The following is a 19,912-nucleotide window of genomic DNA, read 5'->3' as shown; positions in this document are numbered from 1 at the left end:
TCACGTAAGCGCTGCTATATGCGCAGGGGTAACAACATCGAGATAAGTGAAGCTAACCGGGGGTTCGAACCCTGGGAGCTGCATTTTTTTTCGGTGTCGCTAATGGGCGGCGCTTGGTTGCCGTCAAAGGTGGTGCACTCGCACTCCTCCAAAGAAGCAGTGAACTCGTGGAGCCACGTTTCTACGACACTCATCATTAGCCCCACTATAATGGGCCACTGATGCGTATAACTATAGACAAATCATCAGTTTTGAAAACAATTCTGCCTATATGAAGAGCCTAGAATGTATTTGTGTAAGGCCACTAGACAGCCGGGGAATAATCTAGTCCTCACGAAGCTGGCTCACGCTACAATCATTTTTTAAATACTTCGAGTTCTACACCACCAATTATGGGAACGATTGGCCCAGGATGTAATGTCGTTTACCATAATCGTTGCATCGGCGAATTAGTTCACATAGTATGGGTTCCCTGTTGTACCAACACTGACCCCACCTTCGAATGGAATTGAATAATACATTTTCCCGAAACAGCGTAGCTTCTAACAATTTTGTTGTACCACGTAATCGGCAAAAAAAATACAATGACAAGTCTAGACCATTTTATTAGTTCAACAGCCCCGGCCAAGAAGTCTGCACTAGTATATCATGGTTGAACTCGTTGTCAATACTCGTTGTCAATACTCAACCTTATTACAAAGTAATTAGGGTGATCCATTAGAAGCTCATTCTCGCGGATGAGGTTTTTGTTCGCCTGTGACGTCACTGATCTCAGTGACGTTACGGGATTAACCATTCACCGAAATGCGATTAAATCAGTCAACCAATCCGCCATGGGAATGATGGGATTGTTTGTGTTTCTCGATCGCATTGACTTAACAAGAAAGCTGAACTGAAAGACGGAAATCCCCATGGGTCAACTTTATATAGTTCAACTATGAATAGTATGGTCTGCGTCTTCCGCCAGCGAATGAAAGTATGTTATACCAACCAGGCAAATGGTGTGCAACAACACTTGCCCTTCCACAGGCCCATTTCGACTGCACGAAGTACTTCAAAAGTTATACCCAAACAGAAACAATTTATTTGAACCGGAACATGTGGCACATCGGCATTAATAAAGTGTACAATTGTACTCTTTATTAACGCAATTTAATATTTTATTATTCATTTTGAATTTAATATAAACGACAAACTTGATGCCAATCATAACAGTCCTATGCGGGCGATCTTATCATCTCCTGTCAAGTGACCGAGTTAGTGACCTTAGATATTAGTAAATATCTTTACTATTTTTAGATATTTACTGACATTCTACAATAAATATGGCGGGGCGTTGCATCGATCGTAAATTACAGTTTCGTATCGTGGCTATAACACTCATGTCTCAGCTGCAGAGGTGGAAACAATTGTTTTACGTTAGTACTGTCGCTAGCCGCTTCAGTACGTACCAATAGAAGCCACGTTATGATCCTTTAATCACCAGTAACACTTTTTTCTCTATTTTTAAATTAAAATAACTGAATCTAGCGGATGATTGAGTATGATCTAATAATTTTACCTACCAATAAAATTAGGGACTCACAACTAAAGTTGAAAAGAAGAACCGTGGATAGTCGGCGATGCCCATAAATGAGTAGAACACACTGAAAGAAAATTGACGGGTATGGATGACCCATATAGATGAGTCCAAATATCGACTCATTGGTGGCGTCATATCGCTTTTGAAGCTATAAATGAGAGTCATACATGAAATCTAAAGTGCCAGTAATAGGTCAACATGACCCACAAATGGGCAAGTAAGCCAAAAAAGTGCATCGCTATTCGGACGCGGTTGACTTATCTATATGGGTTATCTAGACTCACAAATTTCTTTCAATGCTCTGTCTACCTTTACTGTTGGTGCCTTCTAACAATTAATTAAATGCCTGGTGATGACATGCCAAAAATATGTTTAAATGTTAGAAAAAATTATAAATAATGTAAAAATGCATCGAAGTTGGAAGAGACAAGGTTTAGTGGTTGTAAATATTTCAAAAATCAATTGAATCAATCAAAAAAAGCAAATGATGTAAAAATGCAGCGAAGTTGTTAGAAACAAGGTTTAGTGGTTGTAAATATTCCAAAAATCAATTGAATCAATCAAAAATCAAATGATGTAAAAATGCATCAAAGTTGTTAGAAACAAGGTTTAATGGTTGTAAATATTTCAAAAATCAATTAAATTTCATGCAAAACGCAGGAATACATCTCGAGAATGCCCAAAAAGTAAATGGGAGAATAATGTAAAATTAAAGGTAAATGAATGGAATATGAACAGAAAATTGATGCGTTTTTCAATAGGACTCGCATACACTAACGTTTAATCTACATCCTACTCCCGCTTAGGAATTTATGGGAAAATTAAATTTGTGCGTTCATGGGATAAAGTGAAATTACTAAATGAGAAGCAGCATTTCCAAATTCACCAAACACAAACACAATATGTATCTTGGATACGAGTCCCAACAGCCCCTATATGTTTATTGTTCTTGACAAAAGAATCGCCAACTTTGTCTAAGTCGCCAAATCTGAAAGTGACTTTTTTTAAATAACGAAGAAAAGATTTTTAGTTATATTGTGATGAATTCGAAATTGTCTTACTTCTGGATTATGATAGCCTCGACATTATGATGGATTCGAAATTATTTTGCTTAAAGTTACATCGTTATCTCAGTTATAATCGTATAAATAATCGTTATCTCAGTTATCATTGTTAGGGAATAGTAAACATTTATTAATATTTCGTAGTAACAACTTTTCTATTTTCATTTAGAGCTTTCCATACTTTAGGTTGTGCTAACATCCGGATTCATTCATTCATGTTTTAGACTTAGCTGGAGTGGACGGTACGGCACAACGCAATTGTAAATACGTGTTTTACCAAATATATTGTGAATAAACAGTGTCTTATATGTACTGAAAACCTATCCTGACCGTTTGAGAAATGATTAAGAAGTAGTCCCCCAGCATTATTGGTGCCGTGACCTCAAGGTAATAGTGTCAGTGTAACTTTGTCCCTATTTTGTATATCGGCCTGCCCTCCATCGTGCTGTGATTAACTGTTCTTCTATCATGGCCGAGCCTACCGTACTTGAAAGAGACGTACCTGTATGTACGCGAGAGCAGGAAGATTTTATAGCCGAGAACTTTGAATACATGAGCACGTTCCTAGAGAATTTAAAAGTCAATCAGAATGACCTTTCGACACGGATTGAAGTGAATTTTAAGAATTTTACGAAGAAAGTGTCAGCCTTATAGATTTTTTGCCCGTGTGCACAGCTCTTGCACCTGTCAAGAATTTTCTAGCACAGCACGAGCCCCTGAAAATGTCAGCAGAAAGGCCGCGTCAAGTTTTCCGAAAACCTCAGTTGGTGCCTCTCAATGAGCATGGCCGCTCTCGACCGTTCGACACAGATCCTGAGTATCTGCATGTGGACCAGCAAACTAGTGAAGATGTCATCTGCAACTACTGTCATCGTGTTGGACACGTGAGTCTCAATTGTCGTTCGCGTCTCGGACTGTGCTTCGTTTGTGGAGGCAGTGGACATTTCATCCGAAGCTGCCCGCAACGTCGAAAGATTCATCGGTACGGAGAGCCAACATCTAGTATTGCTGAACCATTTCAGGTATGCAATCAATCGCGGGATTCAAGACGTATAAGAGATGCACCGAGTAAGCTTGCTTCATTTAGAAATCAGCATTTAGCTCCCGATAATAATGATCATGTACTTGAAAACGGTTTAAAGATGACTGATTCAGAAGTGTCAGCGTTCAATCGCGTGAACAATTTTAATGTGTACACTTTGACTGTTGAAACTTTATCGGATAGCGAGTGTAAAGATTCTGGTATTGCAGCTGATATAAATGTTTCTAGAAATTTCGATGATAATCATGCTGACGATAACTGTCCTGTAATTCCTGATACAACGTGCATTTTAGATTTGAGAGAGAAATTTTATGACCTGAAAGCTAGATTTTTCTTGCAACAAACGTTGTCGAATACATCTCGCACAGAAATCAATGATAGTTCCTCTAGCAGCAAGACCCTTGATTGGAGCTTTGAACAGTTGGAAGTAAAGGAAAATACGAGTGATCTGGTCCAACGAAGCTCGGAGCCCGTGCATGAAGCGTTTATTTCTCCGCCTGAATTGTCGAGTCAAACCTCGCCTATTCATACTGGTCAGGATTGTTCATCTGGTCATGTTAATGATAGTTTCTTATTGTGGTTAGAACAGGCTTTGATGGTACAGGAGGATTTTGTACAACGCATTGCAACTCTTTCGCGATTGCTGAATGATGGGTGGCTTGAAGACGTCTCTGATGTGCTTGAGATGAACGAGTCTCCTGATAAGAAAGTCCGTATGGGTATAATTCAAACTATGCTTGAACATTTAGGCTACGTGAGATCAGGTATCAGAGATTACAAAGCATGTGTTGATAGAAATCATTTATGGCACCGGCGTTTTGAGAGCTCTAATCCGAATAGGAACTGTGACTTCGAAGTAGAGGCGTCTGATATGGTGCCTGACCCAGTCGTTGTGAAGATGTAAATCTCTAGATGTACCCGATCACAAGATACTGCTCCTGAATACTCGAATATACATAAAACTAAAGAATACGATACTAAGAATTGGTAATTAAGGACCTGGCGTTGTTGTTGTGGAATGTTGTTGTAAAGGAATGTTATTTGTGAATATTGCTGACAATTTAGGCCAATTCCATTGTAATAATGTTAAGTCTTACAGCCCATTTGGATTTGCGTAAGCATTCTGAATGATATTGTCAGTTTCATTGTACTTAGTTTGCCGTGCTTGCTAAGCGTGATATGTAGCCTTATAGTAGAATATAAATATGTTCGTTCCGGCGCGATATAGAAAATGTTTACGGAAAGTGATAAATGCCCTATGTTGTAAAGTAAATTTTGTACTATACAATAGATTTAATATTGTACAAAAAAATTATCCTTGCACACTGCGCAATATTTTCGTGTTATCGTCAGTAGGGATTTTAGAGATGTACAGTTTGGAACACGTGTTCATAGCAGTGTGAATTGCTTAATGTATAATTAGGGCATTTCAGTCGTGTTCTTCTGCGTTTGATTTTTAAAAGCCGTCTTTTTCGGGATGTACTTGTGTAATATGTTTGTAAATTTTGTAAATATCTTAAGTTCCGAAGTTTCAGTATTTCAAGTGCAATATTAGCAATTGCACTTAGTGGTGGGCAATGTTAGGGAATAGTATACATTTATTAATATTTCGTAGTAACAACTTTTCTATTTTCATTTAGAGCTTTCCATACTTTAGGTTATGCTAACATCCGGGATTCATTCATTCATGTTTTAGACTTAGCTTGAGTGGATGGTACGGCACAACGCAATTGTAAATACGTGTTTTACCAAATATATTGTGAATAACCAGTGTCTTATATGTACTGAAAACCTATCCTGACCGTTTGAGAAATGATTAAGAAGTAGTCCCCCAGCATTATCTTTCATTTCATGTAACAATATGTTCAAACTATTCCATCCCATAGAGCCTTTCAGTAGTTGTGACTTGAGTAAAAATATGAATAGACCAGTTACACTCACATAGATCGCACATAATGCAACGGGTCATCACGCCAAACGAGGTCGCTCACTTCAATGTGCACTGCATTAAAGTTTCTTATCGCTTCATCTTAAATTTTTATGTTTCTATTAAATTAAATGTAAAGTCAATCATTCCAATGAGTTGGTTTTAAGTTGGCCAGATTTGCGGAGCAGCATGTAAGCCGGCTGGTATATAAAGCCTGTAGCGGGGCTCGGGTCACAGTCGCATCCACGTCTCTGTAGCGCACGGATTTCGCCCTGAGCTCTGCGGTGTCTTTGGTGCTTGGCAGCTGAACATTATCGCATTTAACGAGGTAAGGAATGAATACTATCTTTAAAATATGAAGGAATAATTGAAGCAATGAAAAAAACTTGCATGTATCGTAGAGCTTACATCTTTCATGAAATAAGATCTGTGAATATCTTTTTCGATCAACTTAAATAAAATATACGTGCATTATTTTTCAACGCTGAATTAGTGAATTGTGAGTTAAATGCAATACCGTAGACGTAGAGGATAATAAATTACACACAACAAAAATTACCTTAAAATGCATATATTGATATGAAAGAATATGATCCATAATTATCATTGAATGAATTCAAATAATTTTAATTCTCTAATTATTAAAATGCAATATTCTTTAATCTAAAAGTGTTCAAGGCTCAGCAAATATCAGAGTACAAGAAGAAATATTGCACCACAAATTATTAAATGTGCCGACCACATATATAAATATATATATATCATATATTAAATTAGATACTTGCAAAAAGATAGCATTATTTTATTTCGACACTTTTGGAAATATTTGTCAAAGCTGCTATATCCTTGCACATCCAAACTAGAAGGGAAAATCAGAATCCGGGAAACAATTGTCAGTATTTAGAAAAAAATGCACATAACTTTAACTGGAGTATTTGTTTAAATCTAACGAAGAACTTTTCTACGTTAGATTTAAATAAAGAACTTTTTGAGTTCTTTTTTTGCCATGTTATCAAGAACTTTTCTTGATAACATGGCACTAGACTAGGCCAGCATATGCTCGCTAGAGCTACATCAAATAGTGGAAGCGTTCAATGACATGAAGAATTAATCCACTCATTTGCACCAAGAGATAAACGTTAAGAACTTGCCTTTGAATTCAACTGTATTGAATTCAAGGGAATTCAACATCGAGCATCCGTTAAAAATATCTGAGAAATTAATCCATTCAATGAAGAAAGTTGCAGTATGAGTTAAAGCGCTGAAGTCATCGAAAGAATTCCAAGGCCACTCGCAAGTTTTGGAAAAAGTCTGAAAACTTTAGTAGGTCACAAATTGTGTATATTATAAAAATAAATGAAAGATTAGAGTAATTATTTACTAAAATTTTTGGAAAATATTTATTCATTAAGTAATCTAAAAACGAGTTTTCAGAAGAAAAATTAAACTACTTGAGCATTATTCACTCTGAATCATTAGATGAATTTATTTATGAGTAATGGTTAATAAAGTCAAAATAATGACATAGGTTGACGAGCAGTGTGGGCACGAAACTAAAACTGAAAGTAAATTAAATGTTAAACTCGTTTACCGTAGACTTTCAGGCAGAACTGACCTTAACTAATTCTTCGACTCATTTTCCCGTGTTAAAAAAAGCATGCAAACTTGGTAATTTAGTTAACAGAAAACCCGGTGGCGAACAACGGGTTAGCTTTTCTGTTAGATAAATATGTTGCGAGACGCATTGTTTTTAAGTAAAATTATTCAAGTTTGTAATGCTTTTATATACCATGAATCCAGTAGAGCATGAATTCGAGAAAGTTTCTTTGGCGTCAATTCATCCCATGTTTTTACTATGAATTTTTGTGTTGTACACAACATCCTGGCGCAGTAAATTAATTTACTCAAAGAAATGTACGCTTAGTCGCACGTTTAATCGTACGTTTTCAATCCCAATTAAAGAAAATAATACATTTTAGTTATCATTTTGCGGCGAACATCCATTCTAAGTATCCGAAGCAGTTTGCAGTTCAAAAAATGCTTCATGTTACGCTAATGTTATCTTCAGCTACTGTAGAGAAAATCGAACAATAATTGACTGCATTGATCATTATATAGGAAGCCAAAGAAACAAATATGGGTCATATAGATGACGTCATTTTTCGTAGCTTTTCATTTTCAACGAAAGGCTTATATTTCGTATTGGGATCTCTTCATTTTCAACTGAAGCCTCTTCATTTTCAATGAAAGCCCCATATTTCTCAATGGGACCTCTTCATTTTCAACTGAAGCCTGTTCACTTTCAACGGAACCCCTCCTAATTTTCAACGAATGCCTCTTCATTTTCAACGAATGCCTCTTAATTTACAACGGAAGCCCTTTTCATTTCAACAGAAGAAACTCGACTTTCAAAGGAAGCCTCTTCATTTTCAACGGAGTAAATGACATGAGGTAGAAGCATCATATTCTCCGGAGGGAAGAGGCTGTCCCAGGCGACTTAAATTGAATTATCTCCGCAAGATCTGCGTAATAAGGATGACCAAATTTAACTGAATCAGGGAGTCTTGGTATGATTTATGCAATAAGGATTATTAACAGCGTCAGCGTAAGTCCTGGTTGAGAGGAATTTTTTAAAAACTATGATTTAGTTTTCTCAAATTTTCATTGTGTAAAATTTTATAATTGGAGTATCGAAAAAAAATAATAACTCAGTACTCACTGCAGCGAGTGACAGAGAGCGCATTTTCTCGTCGACTAAAACGTGGTCACGGACAGACGAACAGACAGACGGACGGACAGACGGACGGACAGACGGACGGATATGACGAGCACAATAGCGCCTTTTTTCCATAAATGAGAAAATGCGCTAAAATGAAGTTGATAGCATAACTTTTCGAATAAATTGTCAGGAAATGCAGCTCTCATTCATTTGAATTTCTTACACCAACGAAATTATAATTAAAATATCAGAACTTGAGTCTTTCGGTGTTACACCAAAATATGTTAAACCAACCTAAGTCATATACACGCAAAATAATTTCCGGTATATTAAATGAAAAACGCGCAATCTTATTTTGGAATACCTTGCTTTAATAGAGCGAAAGTGAATACCCAGTTAACAAAGCCTGAAAACGCAATGTATTCCATTTAGCGTTGTCTGTGTTGCTGCGACAAAAATAGAACCATTCATGATTTTCTATCATTCAAATAATAGTAATTTATATATACTATTGCTTACGAAGTATGATCATTTGCACACTTCAAATTCTACAGTAAATATTTTTCGATGTTAATAATGCACTTTACTAATTTTATATGTGTCGTGCCAAAATCGCGAAATTGTTGATTCCATGGAATCAGCAGCCAGTTTGCCGAATCTGTAGAAGCAGCATTTCTATACTATAGGAATCTGGGGTTAGGTCAGTTAGTCAAGTTCTTTTTTTAATATTTAAATATAAAGGAACAAGCCCTAACCTTTTCTAACTCTATCTGTCAATTTATCTTCAAACTCTAACGTTCGATTTTCTAAATTAGCAACGAAACGCTGATTCCTCAGATTCGGCAAACTGGCTGCCGATTTGATAGAATCGCTAATTCCGCGATTTCGGCACGACATATGCATTCCATCAGTGCTAAGAACACTTTTTCACCACCGCTCATTTTTTCTTAGCCACATATTTCCTAAGCCATTTCTTATGGACGTAATTCAAACATTTTGGACAGACACCGGGATTCCTTCTGAGCCTATACAGACGCTAGTGGCTGCCCTTCATCTAAAAATATTTATTTCACTTGACGTTGACGAGAGCCCCTATATTATTTAGGAAGACTCTGCGTTTAAATATTATTCGACATTTGAAATCTGTGAGGAACGATCTGTGTGTGAACAATCTGTGAGGATATTGGGAAAAGGTGGAGTCCTTACATATACTTTTTTATTAATTTCGTACAAGTGTCAGAGACAACGAGACGTTGGATCAGCGAATCAAATCTAGTGGATTCTTGAGGACGTATCATTAAAATAATATAATATCTGCAGCTTCAAGTTGTAGAAGGGTAAACGAGAAGCCCTCAGTCCTAAAGCAACAGAAGGCGAGCCTGAAGCGATCAGTTCTAAAGCAATAGAAGGCGAGCCCTGAAGTGTTCAGTTTTTAGCAACAAAAAGCGAGCCTGAAGCATTCAGTTCTAAAGGCAACAGAGGGCGAGCCTGAAGCCCTCAGCTCTAAAGCAACAGAGGGCGAGCCTGAAGCCCTTAGTTCTAAAGCAACAGAGGGAGAGCCTGAAGCCCTCAGTTCTAAAAGCAACAGAGGGTGAGCCTGAAGCCCTCAGTTCTAAAAGCAACAGAAGGCGAGCTTGAAACCCTCAGTTCTAAAAGCAACAGAGGGCAAGCCTGAAGCCCTCAGTTATAAAGCAACAGAGGACGAGCCTGAAGCCCTCAGTTTTAAAGCAACAGATGACGAGCCATGAAGCCCTCAGTTCTAAAGCAACAGAGGGCGAGCCCGAAGCCCTCAGTTCTAAAGCAAGAGAGGACGAGCCTGAAGCCCTCAGTTCTAATGCAACAGAGGGCGAGCCTGAAGCCCTCAGTTCTAAAGCAAGAGAGGACGAGCCTGAAGCCCTCAGTTCTAAAGCAACAGAGTGTAGTGCGTGCGTGTAGTAGCCTTCAGTTCGGGATTTTTTTAGTAGTGAACCGCAGTTGTCGCCCGCAGCTCACCGCCCGTCGTGCCATCGAAACAATGGCAGCGAAAAACGAGGAAAAAATCGCCCCGAAAATGACAAGTCTGTAACCGACTGAGAAACTTAACCTCAGCCTTAAGAAATTGCTCGATATGCAAGCTGGGTTGTATCATGTAAAGTATATTGCTCGATTTTCTTGACGTGTTTTTACTCCTAAAATTAAGCTGCTCAACTCCCAATAACATAAATAACACTTGTAAACAGAGTTGTTCACTTTTCAAAAGGTTTCATTATTAAAAATTAATTTCACTACTATTAAAAAATACAAATTGCGCCAACTTTTTCCTCAAATTTGTATAACTTTATAAGGGCGGGTTTCAAACCTGGTAAAAAATATCCAGACCTCTGCGTAAAAATTTGTAACAAATATTTCCACTGTTTTATGATAAACTTAGATTGTTGGAAGCAATTTTCTGACGGAACATGACCGAATTTCGTCATAACCTATCAAAATACATGGAGCGCAACAAAATCAATGAGATCAAAATTATTTTAAAATCAATCAAAATTATTTTAAATAAGTTTATTTATTTAGCGTGTTTTTTTTTTAAATCATGGTATGAAGTAATGTAGTGTTCAGTATATTTATGCCTGTAATTAAGTTGATTTGATGATGTTGATTTGATTTGATATTTATGCCGGATATTTGACTTGATTTGGGACCAAGAGACGGTGCCGACACAGTGGACCAAGGGACTCATTTGCAAAATCCCAAAACGAGGGAACCTTCAGGACTGTGGTAACTGGAGGGGAGTTACATTGTTGCCTCTGGCCAGCAAGGTGCTCAGCAAGATTCTCATCAACAGGATTCAAGGTGGAGTGGATACATTGCTCAGGAAGGAACAAGCAGGCTTCAGGAGGGGAAGAGGAACTGTCGACCAGATATTCATTCTCAGAAACATCCTAGAGCAAGCCAACGAATGGAACGCTACATTGTACGTCCACTTCGTTGATTTTGAGAAGGCATTTCATTCAATACACCGAGACAGCCTTTGGGCCATCATGCGCCAATATGGAATACCTCAGAAGCTGATCCGGCTAGTCAGGACTCTCTACGAGGACTTTCAGTGCTCCGTGATCGATGAGAACGAAACAACAGAGTGGTTTCCAGTAAGGACAGGAGTGAAACAGGGGTGTTGCATGTCAGGTTTTTTGTTCCTCCTTGTGATCGACTGGGTAATGCGCAGGACTGTGGAAGGTGAAAGAACTGGGCTCAGATGGAATTTAACGACCATGCTGGAGGACCTTGACTTTGCAGATGACATTGCCCTTCTGTCTTCAACAATGAATCACCTGCAGCAAAAAACAACCAGGTTAGAGAGTAATGCGGCAAAAGTGGGGCTAAAACTGAATGCCAAGAAATGCAAGATATTGAAGGTCAACAGCGGGAGCAACAACAAGCTGAGGGCTGGAGAGAGCGAGGTGGAGGAAGTGGAGAGCTTCACATATCTGGGTGCAAACGTCACTAAGGATGGTGGGAGCACAGTGGATGTGAGGAGGCGAGTGGCAATGGCAAGCACGCAATTCAAAAGACTAACAAACATCTGGCAAGCCAGAAACATCAGCAGAAAGACCAAAACCTCCCTGTTCAAGAGCCTGGTTCTTTCAATTTTGTTATACGGATGTGAGACCTGGAAACTAACCAAGGGAGAAGAGAGAAAACTAGATATCTTTCAGACCAAATGCTTACGGAAGATTTTCAAGATCCGATGGCAGCAACACATCTCAAACAAGTCGGTTCTTGATATGACAGAAGTGGAGAAAATCAGTGATGTGGTGAGGAGACGGCGGTGGAACTGGGTGGGCCATGTGTTGAGGAAGGACAGAGCAAGTGACTGTGCTGTGGCCCTCGGGTGGGCACCTGAAGGAAGGAGGAAGAGAGGACGCCCAAAAACAACTTGGAGGCGAATGGTGGAAGAGGAGATAAACCAAGCAGGCTGGAACTCTGTGGAACATAGCACGGCAGGCAGCTGCAAACCGGACCCAGTGGAGGAGTGACGTCCAAGCCTTGTGCGCCTTATGGCGCGGAGAGAACTGAACTGAACTGAACTGAATTAAGTTGATTCCCTAAGTTCCCTAAACACTCATCGCTCATCATAATTATGTAAGATAATTCCCTAAACACTCATCATAGAAGCATAAAACATACTGACAAAATAGTCCTAACATTTGTAAAAAATGTAACACAAACAGAATAGTATTTATAATTACTAAAAATACTGTTAAAATTGAAATGTAAGTAAAGATCCCGTACAACAAATTATTCAACATTTAAGCATTCAATATTCCTTGCGAAAGAATTTGACTACACAATTTGAAAATATTTATAACGACAATAAAGTTTCGAAAAAATTTCTCTATTTTCATACATGCTATGTTTAACATTTGTTCAGTTTTACTTATTGCTCCAAAGTATAATGAGTCCAAAAATTCATGTCCCCTTGATTTCCTTTAATTAATCCACAAGTCCAGTTTTTTCAAACTTGCATCGTAGATTCAGGAATAACTTTAAAGGGATACTTGTATATTAGCGATAGTATAATTACTAAATAACTTGCAGTAAATTACTAATGAGAAATGTTCTTACTAATGAGAAAATGAACTTACAATTTAGTGGCACATGAATGGTATAGATACAGAATATACCGCTGCATAACTGATTTTTATTTCAAATTAATCGATACAAAGGAAAACTAAAGAAAAGAAGTTGAACTCTCATTGACGCAAGCAACACAAAAAATAATTGAGGAAACGTAATTCTTCTTGCCGAACCCTAACATACCCGGGTTATTTGTAGCCGAATTCTCAACAACTGCCACATTTTGCAAAGGAAATTCATTCTATTATTACCAAATTATCAACGATAAATTTGACAAATCACCGGTGTGTTTAGAAATCTAATTTATGGTCACCTCAAAAGGGAATGCAAATATTATGATTAAGTATCATCAAGTAATTTACGAGCACAAAACACCTCTTCGATCACCTTAAACACAAGTCGATGAAAGACCCTTGCGCTCATCACAGGCCTTGATCTTGATGTTAATTTCGAAGCGTCACGAATGTGCAGCGGAGCGCAGTTTTAAGGGCCAAAAGTTTACTGTAGATCATCAGTGGCCTAAATTAACCTTCACTTCAAGCCTGGCCGGGGACACAATCATTGAGAATGATTAAAACTATCATCGAGAATGGTTAAACTATCTCAAGATGTGAGGGACGAGCCTTCGTTTGTTTAACTTTAGCACCTCAAATGATGACTTGCGTTGCGATTGAGAGTGGAAACCGCTGGTGTCAATGTACGTGAGTGACGTGTCATAGAATTTCATAATTATTTGATTCTCCTTCATTTGATATATGTACTAAATAATAGTATTTGTTCTTCAATGTTAAATGTAAATTGAATGTGCAAATACACTGCTTGATTAGGAAACAATCCGTAACAAGCCTACATGATTTAAACTCAGCTGAGGGCGGTCAGTTAGGGATAACAACCTATAAGGTAGTTCTTCTCAGTTCGAGAAAAATGCAGCCCGATAGCGAAAATTTTTATTTTGACTCTCATGGAGGATATCTCTTTATGCAGGAGTGATGTGTACATCGAAAAACTTTTAAGATAAAGTGAAGCACCTATAAATTATGCAACAGAACATTTTATAATTAACAGTCGAAGCATAAATACCATGCAATATGCGTCGTAGTTGCAATACGCGTTGTAGATAGATGACCTGTAGAGTGCAGACATATGTTAAGTATATATATGACCTGCAGTTCATGGTAGATATATGACCTAAGTAGCACTGCGGACTGTCGTCTTGCATGCATATATAATCGATAAAGGCTGATGTAAAGTAGCAGTTTTTCGTTTTCTTTACTTAGAAGTAATTTCAGGCGAGTGAAACTTGACAGCTCCACTTCAAAGTCTCAATTTGATCGTGTTTGCTAGAGCCTCCAAGCAAACACGACCAAAACATCGATCGTCTCCTTCAACTTAGGTTTTATCAACTCAGTTCTTCGCGCCAAACTGATCACGGCAGCGACGGTCGCCGCGGATTAAGCAGAAACCTCAGATCTTGAAGGCGCAACAATATTTTTATTAAGGGTGAATTCTGCGTACTTTTTACTTTTAGTTCAGAAAATCGAAGAGATAATACATTATTTTGGAATTCTGCGTACTATTAGTTCAGCAAGTCGAAGAAATAATATGATATTTTGATGTCCAATTCATGAGAGTTCGTGAAAACTTGTATACTATACGCGTGCACGAGTGACTTTTTCACGAAAAGGCGCACGTTTTTCATTATGAGTATTTAGCGAGGTTTGGGATCAATTCTGCTGTCGACATCTATTGGTTGATGCATTTTGTATACATCGCCTGATCTTTAAAAGATCATTTTATTTGTTTTAAATAAGCTTGTAAGTGCCATTATTTTTTTTGCGAACATTATTTGCAATAATTTTTTTTTGGAAAACCCTTCGTAGATTATCAAATGAGAAGAACAAATGAAACTTTAATAACTAGATAATGTGAAAATGTGTGTTTATTTCCTTTTGCCAGGTCGTCTGCATTATTTGCATGTTTTCGACACCATCATTGATTTTGAAATATAATACTGTGACGAACCGATAGAAAATATTCGAAGCACCGTCTACATCACCTCTGAAGTTAAGCATGGATCATTTCGCCAACCTATGACAGGACGATATTGCGAAACACTTCCTTATTGGATACCAAGCAAAGCGTTACCCTGAACGTGATTTCAAGTACAAATAGCAACAATGACATTTAACGTATTTTAAAGATTAACGGTATTTAAAGAAATAATGATAAATGGATGGGAATGGAGAGAGCTAGAGCTCAGAGCGAGGATATGAGAAGTGTGTGAACCCTGGCGTAGGAGTCAAAAGTCTTTAAATGTAGGAATAAATACGCCGGTTGAGATCAAACAGCCAAAACTGTCGGCTCAGGTCCGGTCATACTTAATCTTTGTCATCTAAATGCAAGAAATAGGAAATTTGTTACCTAAATTATCACAAATACTTTGAAATTTCAAAAACCTGCAAAAAGTACGCAATGAAAATACGGTTAGTTTGAGCACAGGAAAATTTAGTTCATTTTTTGCAAAGCAAAAAGTCCCAAACACGTGTAAGGTTTTAAAATTAAACAACGTTGTCAGAAGCAGCGAACGATTGATGAAGCTGTCAACTTTCCAAATGAATAATTCTAGAATGCTGGACTTTTTTATAGCTCTCAAACAAATGTTCGACGTGAGTCCAACAGCTGTATTAATGAATGTCCAAAAGCTGTATCGTTCAGTTTAAATCAAACGTGTCAAGCGGGCCGTTTTATATAACTATGAAAGTAGCTTGCTTTGGCCAAATGAGCTTTAATTGTGATGCAGGCTTGCAGCCGTACTAGGAACACTCAGTTGAGCAAACATACCGGAATATTCATTAATTGTCTTTGATCTTGAAAAACTATCAGTGATACCTTGAATGCTATCAGTGATACCTTGAAAAGCTGTCAGTGATACCTTGAAAAGCTATCAGTGATACCTTGAAAAGCTATCAGTGATACCTTGAATGCTATCAGTGATACCTTGAAAAGCTATCAGTGATACCTTGAATGCTATCAGTGATACCTTGAAAAGCTATCAGTGATACCTTGAAAAGCTGTCAGTGATTCGCTGGAGGACTTACGAACTCGTAACAAATTTTGATAGCGCGGCCTCTGATCAGATTGGGTTGAACTTTAACCGCCAGATTTTGGCTGCCATCAGTCCGCGGACAGTGGTCGGAAAAACCGCCTTTATGCCAATAAACCAAAAGATAAATTTGTATTTTAGATTTAACCTATGTAGAGCCAAATAATTGTTTAATCAGTCTCCTTTACACCAAATATGTCTACTTCTGAGACTTAATTCGAAATAAAAATGTTAAAAGCCTAAAATTCATCTTACGCTTCAAATAGATTTCGATGCAATAATTTAATTATTACTTAAATTAATAATGTCCACAGATGGCCTCTCTGAAGCCTCTGACTCTGTTGATGCTGAGCTGCGCTCTCTGCTTCGTCCTGGTGACATGTCAGCCCAGACGCCACGCAGACCTCTATGCTGACGATGAACTTGGTGTTGTGAGTAATATAACCTCTACGCTGACGATTAACTTGGCGTTGTGAACTTTAATAACTTAATTTTGGCCACATCTGAGTGAAGCGATGATAAAATTATATAGAAATTATTTTCTCCTGACCAAACCAACGACTTGTCACTCAAGATCACAACCCAGTCTCGAGAAATTGGTTTTACTCTTTTGAGTGATGCCCGTGCTAATCTTGCAATGAATCAATTTTTAAATCAAATGATATGTAATTGAGTACAACACACGCTGTTATTCTATGTACCATCAACCAGCACTGCAAAAATTATTAATCTCGCTGCTAAGGAGAGTTAGAAGCTTACTTTTGCCTGGATCTAAATCAAGATACGGTAAATATACGTTACTTATGTTAATTTCTACCAACAAAGTTACGATTAATTTCATAACACAAAGACAAATATTCAAATCATGGATATATAAATTTTTTTTCCATCATATTCGCGACGGCGAGCTGTTGGCATTCGTCATGGATGACGTTCGATGTCAAAGCGACATGGTGCTAAAATTATCAAAGTTTTCATAGATATTAAATTTTGCCTAATAATTCCATTTTAATCCATAAATTTCTTAAAACATCTTAACTCAGATAGTTCAAATAGTTTTACAACCCATCGTGCATAATACTTCTTTATATCTACACGAATTCACCAGGGATTTAGTATAAACTTTAATGCTTTCCTCTGCCCCAAGGTTGACGGGGATGGTCCCTATGCCGGCGCCACGTCCGATGACTTGGCGGCGTGGCTACTCAGAACCCGCATGCCCAAGCGCAACTCAGAACTTCTCAACACGCTGCTCGGCTCCAAGAACCTCGTCGCCTTGCGAGCCGCCGGTCGTCGGTAAACATCCCGATAAGCAACATCTTTCAACGCAGTCGAGTAGAGTCCAGCACTCAACTTCAGAATTGAGCATCCTCGGTGAAAAAAGATTCGGAGAGAATTATCTGATAAACTAAATTTTCTGTCAAGTGCTCAAATTAAAATCGGAATTACTTTTAAATATTCATAATGCATACTATGCTATCACACAGCACACATTGCTGATACTGATAATTCGTACATTTGACATGAGATTGTGAAAGCCATAAATAAATCACCATCTTCTCCGACGCATGGTGGTAAAATTTTGGAGACATATTTAATCTGAAATCAGGCATACTATAAATTTTTGAACGTTTCACTTCGTCGGACTGGCAGCAAGCGGTATATGACTTTCCACGCACAATTTTAACGTTTGTCTCAACATGCATAACAAAGTCAGTTTCGATCGGCAATTCTTACTAAGTTTCTTATGCTCTCCACATCTCGGACCGCAGCCTACAATATGCTTCAATACCACCAACACGCTAAAGAAATAAGCTATTTTGAACTTTCTCACATTTAGCCTATAGACAGAATAGATTAACTTATTTTTCCCGCTGACTGGAAACTAGTACACGACATGAGCAAGTTTGTAACGCGAGGTTCACTCACATCAGTACCTCATGTGACCGGAAAGTTTAAGACCATCACTTCAACCCATCGATATTCACGATTAGCACTCTAATCCTTTTATATTTACGTATTTACGACCAATACTTTAATTCAGTTAAATTTACAACCATCACTTAAATTCATATACATTTACGAATACAACTTAAGAGCAGCATATTTAACACCTTGACTTAAATCCATCAATTTTTACGACAATCACATCAATCCATCTATATAGACGACCGGAACTTCAATACATCTGTAGTGACAACCATCGCTTCAATCCATCTATATTTACGACCATCACTTCGATATATCGTTGGTGCTGATCAGCAATCAATTTGAGGATAATTCAAATCTCAAAAACAATTGAAAAATTGGCGAGTGAGCACAGCTAAGATTTAACTCGTGAGCACATATTTATGATTTTACGTCATTCAATATGGCTTTCAGGATCAGTCGTCGCACTGATATTCGTAACAAGGAATCTACTATAGCCTAGAATGCTCGCGTTACGAGCTCAACATGATTTATGCCTAAATGTGTCAAACAAAATAAATAAAATCGAGCAAAGCTTAGTTTCAATTTCACATTTTTCAGTTCTGGTGGTTCAGACTTGGAATAAAATTAAAAAGCTTTTCCTCTGATATTGCGAAGGTACGTACATCAGTTCAGAAAAATAGTTCCTGCAACCTCAACATCAGAGTGGAAGGTTGTACCCCGAACTATTATGTGCACAAAAAATAATCACAGCACTTGCTGCAAGTAACACTTGCACCGCCCAGCCCAAAATATTGTTAGAGGGACGTATTCATATATAATACATTTATTTTCACTTAATACATTTTAATTTTCACTTAATATTTTTATTTTCACTTAATAAATTACATTTTTATTTCACGTAATATATTGTATTAGTATTACTTACTCAATGCTACTTAAAATATTCACTCGGTGGCTTGCAGAAAATGTGACCACCACACTAGGTTGCTGCAGAACTAGGCTTACGATTCTACATCTTTAAATCCATGATATGGTTTTGAATAATGGTAGATTGTTATTCTGAGCCAAGTGAACAAAATTACCTGCAAAAAGAGATCATATCTATCCTGTCCGAATATCTAAACAGCGACCAACCGGTCCGTAATTATGGAAGTGCCTGAGCCTGCGTTGTGCTGCCGACCGACGGCGCAACGGCTCGGTACGGCGAGACGCAAGGTTGCTTGAAAGTCGTCTTTAAACGTCAGTGCTACAGTTGATGATTGAAACTTGGAGGTAAATTATAAAAAATTCAATAAAACAAAATGTAATAATCGCTACGCATCGGTAAGGAAGGCTTTTCACTATTAACGAAAGAAAGGTAGTGGGAATTCACTGGTCTAAGAGTAGAGAATGAGTGCTGCGCAGCAGTCCTGGCTGCAGACCTCAATACCTACGAGTAATCAGCTATAGACTATTATTAAACTTCTATCTAGAAAGAACTGAATGTTAAAGAGGGACGTTTAATTTCGATAATAACTGCACTTTCTTGTGCTAGCCACACCAAATCTAACCAGGCAAATTATATAAAGCGATGTTAGGGTCGCAAGGGTTTATTGAAATTAAAATTTCCATTCACGTGGCTGAATGACGTTGACGCGGTTTACACTTCTTTATTGCAACAAACTCGAATTAGTTTTCTAAGAAGTAGTAGAACACGTACATAATAAGAAGAAAAATTGGAAACTAAATGAAGGAAATATGTCCGCTGAATAAGAGAACACTCAAGGTAAGCAAACTTATTTTATTTGCATTCAAAGCTTTTATGGGGATAACACTCGGATATTATTGAGTAAATACTTTTTTACGAAACAAGTTCCGCTCAATAAAAGAAAATAAAGACAAAGTTAGTTAGTTAGTTTAGTGGCCAAATGTTTACTAGCGCTTCAGCTA

General features: G+C 37.8%; 1 protein-coding gene across 1 annotated transcript; it reads left to right on the top strand.

Moving 5' to 3' along the window:
* The first annotated feature begins 5,863 nt into the window (after window positions 1-5,863).
* Window positions 5,864-18,553, top strand: LOC125179246. Its single transcript, XM_047884753.1, has 3 exons — window positions 5,864-5,943; window positions 16,366-16,482; window positions 17,199-18,553. Exons 2-3 carry the CDS (start codon window positions 16,366-16,368, stop codon window positions 17,349-17,351), a joined length of 270 nt encoding a protein of 89 aa, XP_047740709.1. The 5' UTR covers window positions 5,864-5,943; the 3' UTR covers window positions 17,352-18,553.
* Window positions 18,554-19,912: the final 1,359 nt, after the last annotated feature.

This window comes from Hyalella azteca, unplaced genomic scaffold (assembly GCF_000764305.2).
Source record: "Hyalella azteca isolate HAZT.00-mixed unplaced genomic scaffold, Hazt_2.0.2 contig16078, whole genome shotgun sequence".
In the NCBI taxonomy this organism is placed as follows: domain Eukaryota; kingdom Metazoa; phylum Arthropoda; class Malacostraca; order Amphipoda; family Hyalellidae; genus Hyalella; species Hyalella azteca.
The sequence above is the reverse complement of the archived record's forward strand: the minus strand, read 5'-3'. Positions and strand labels throughout refer to the sequence as shown.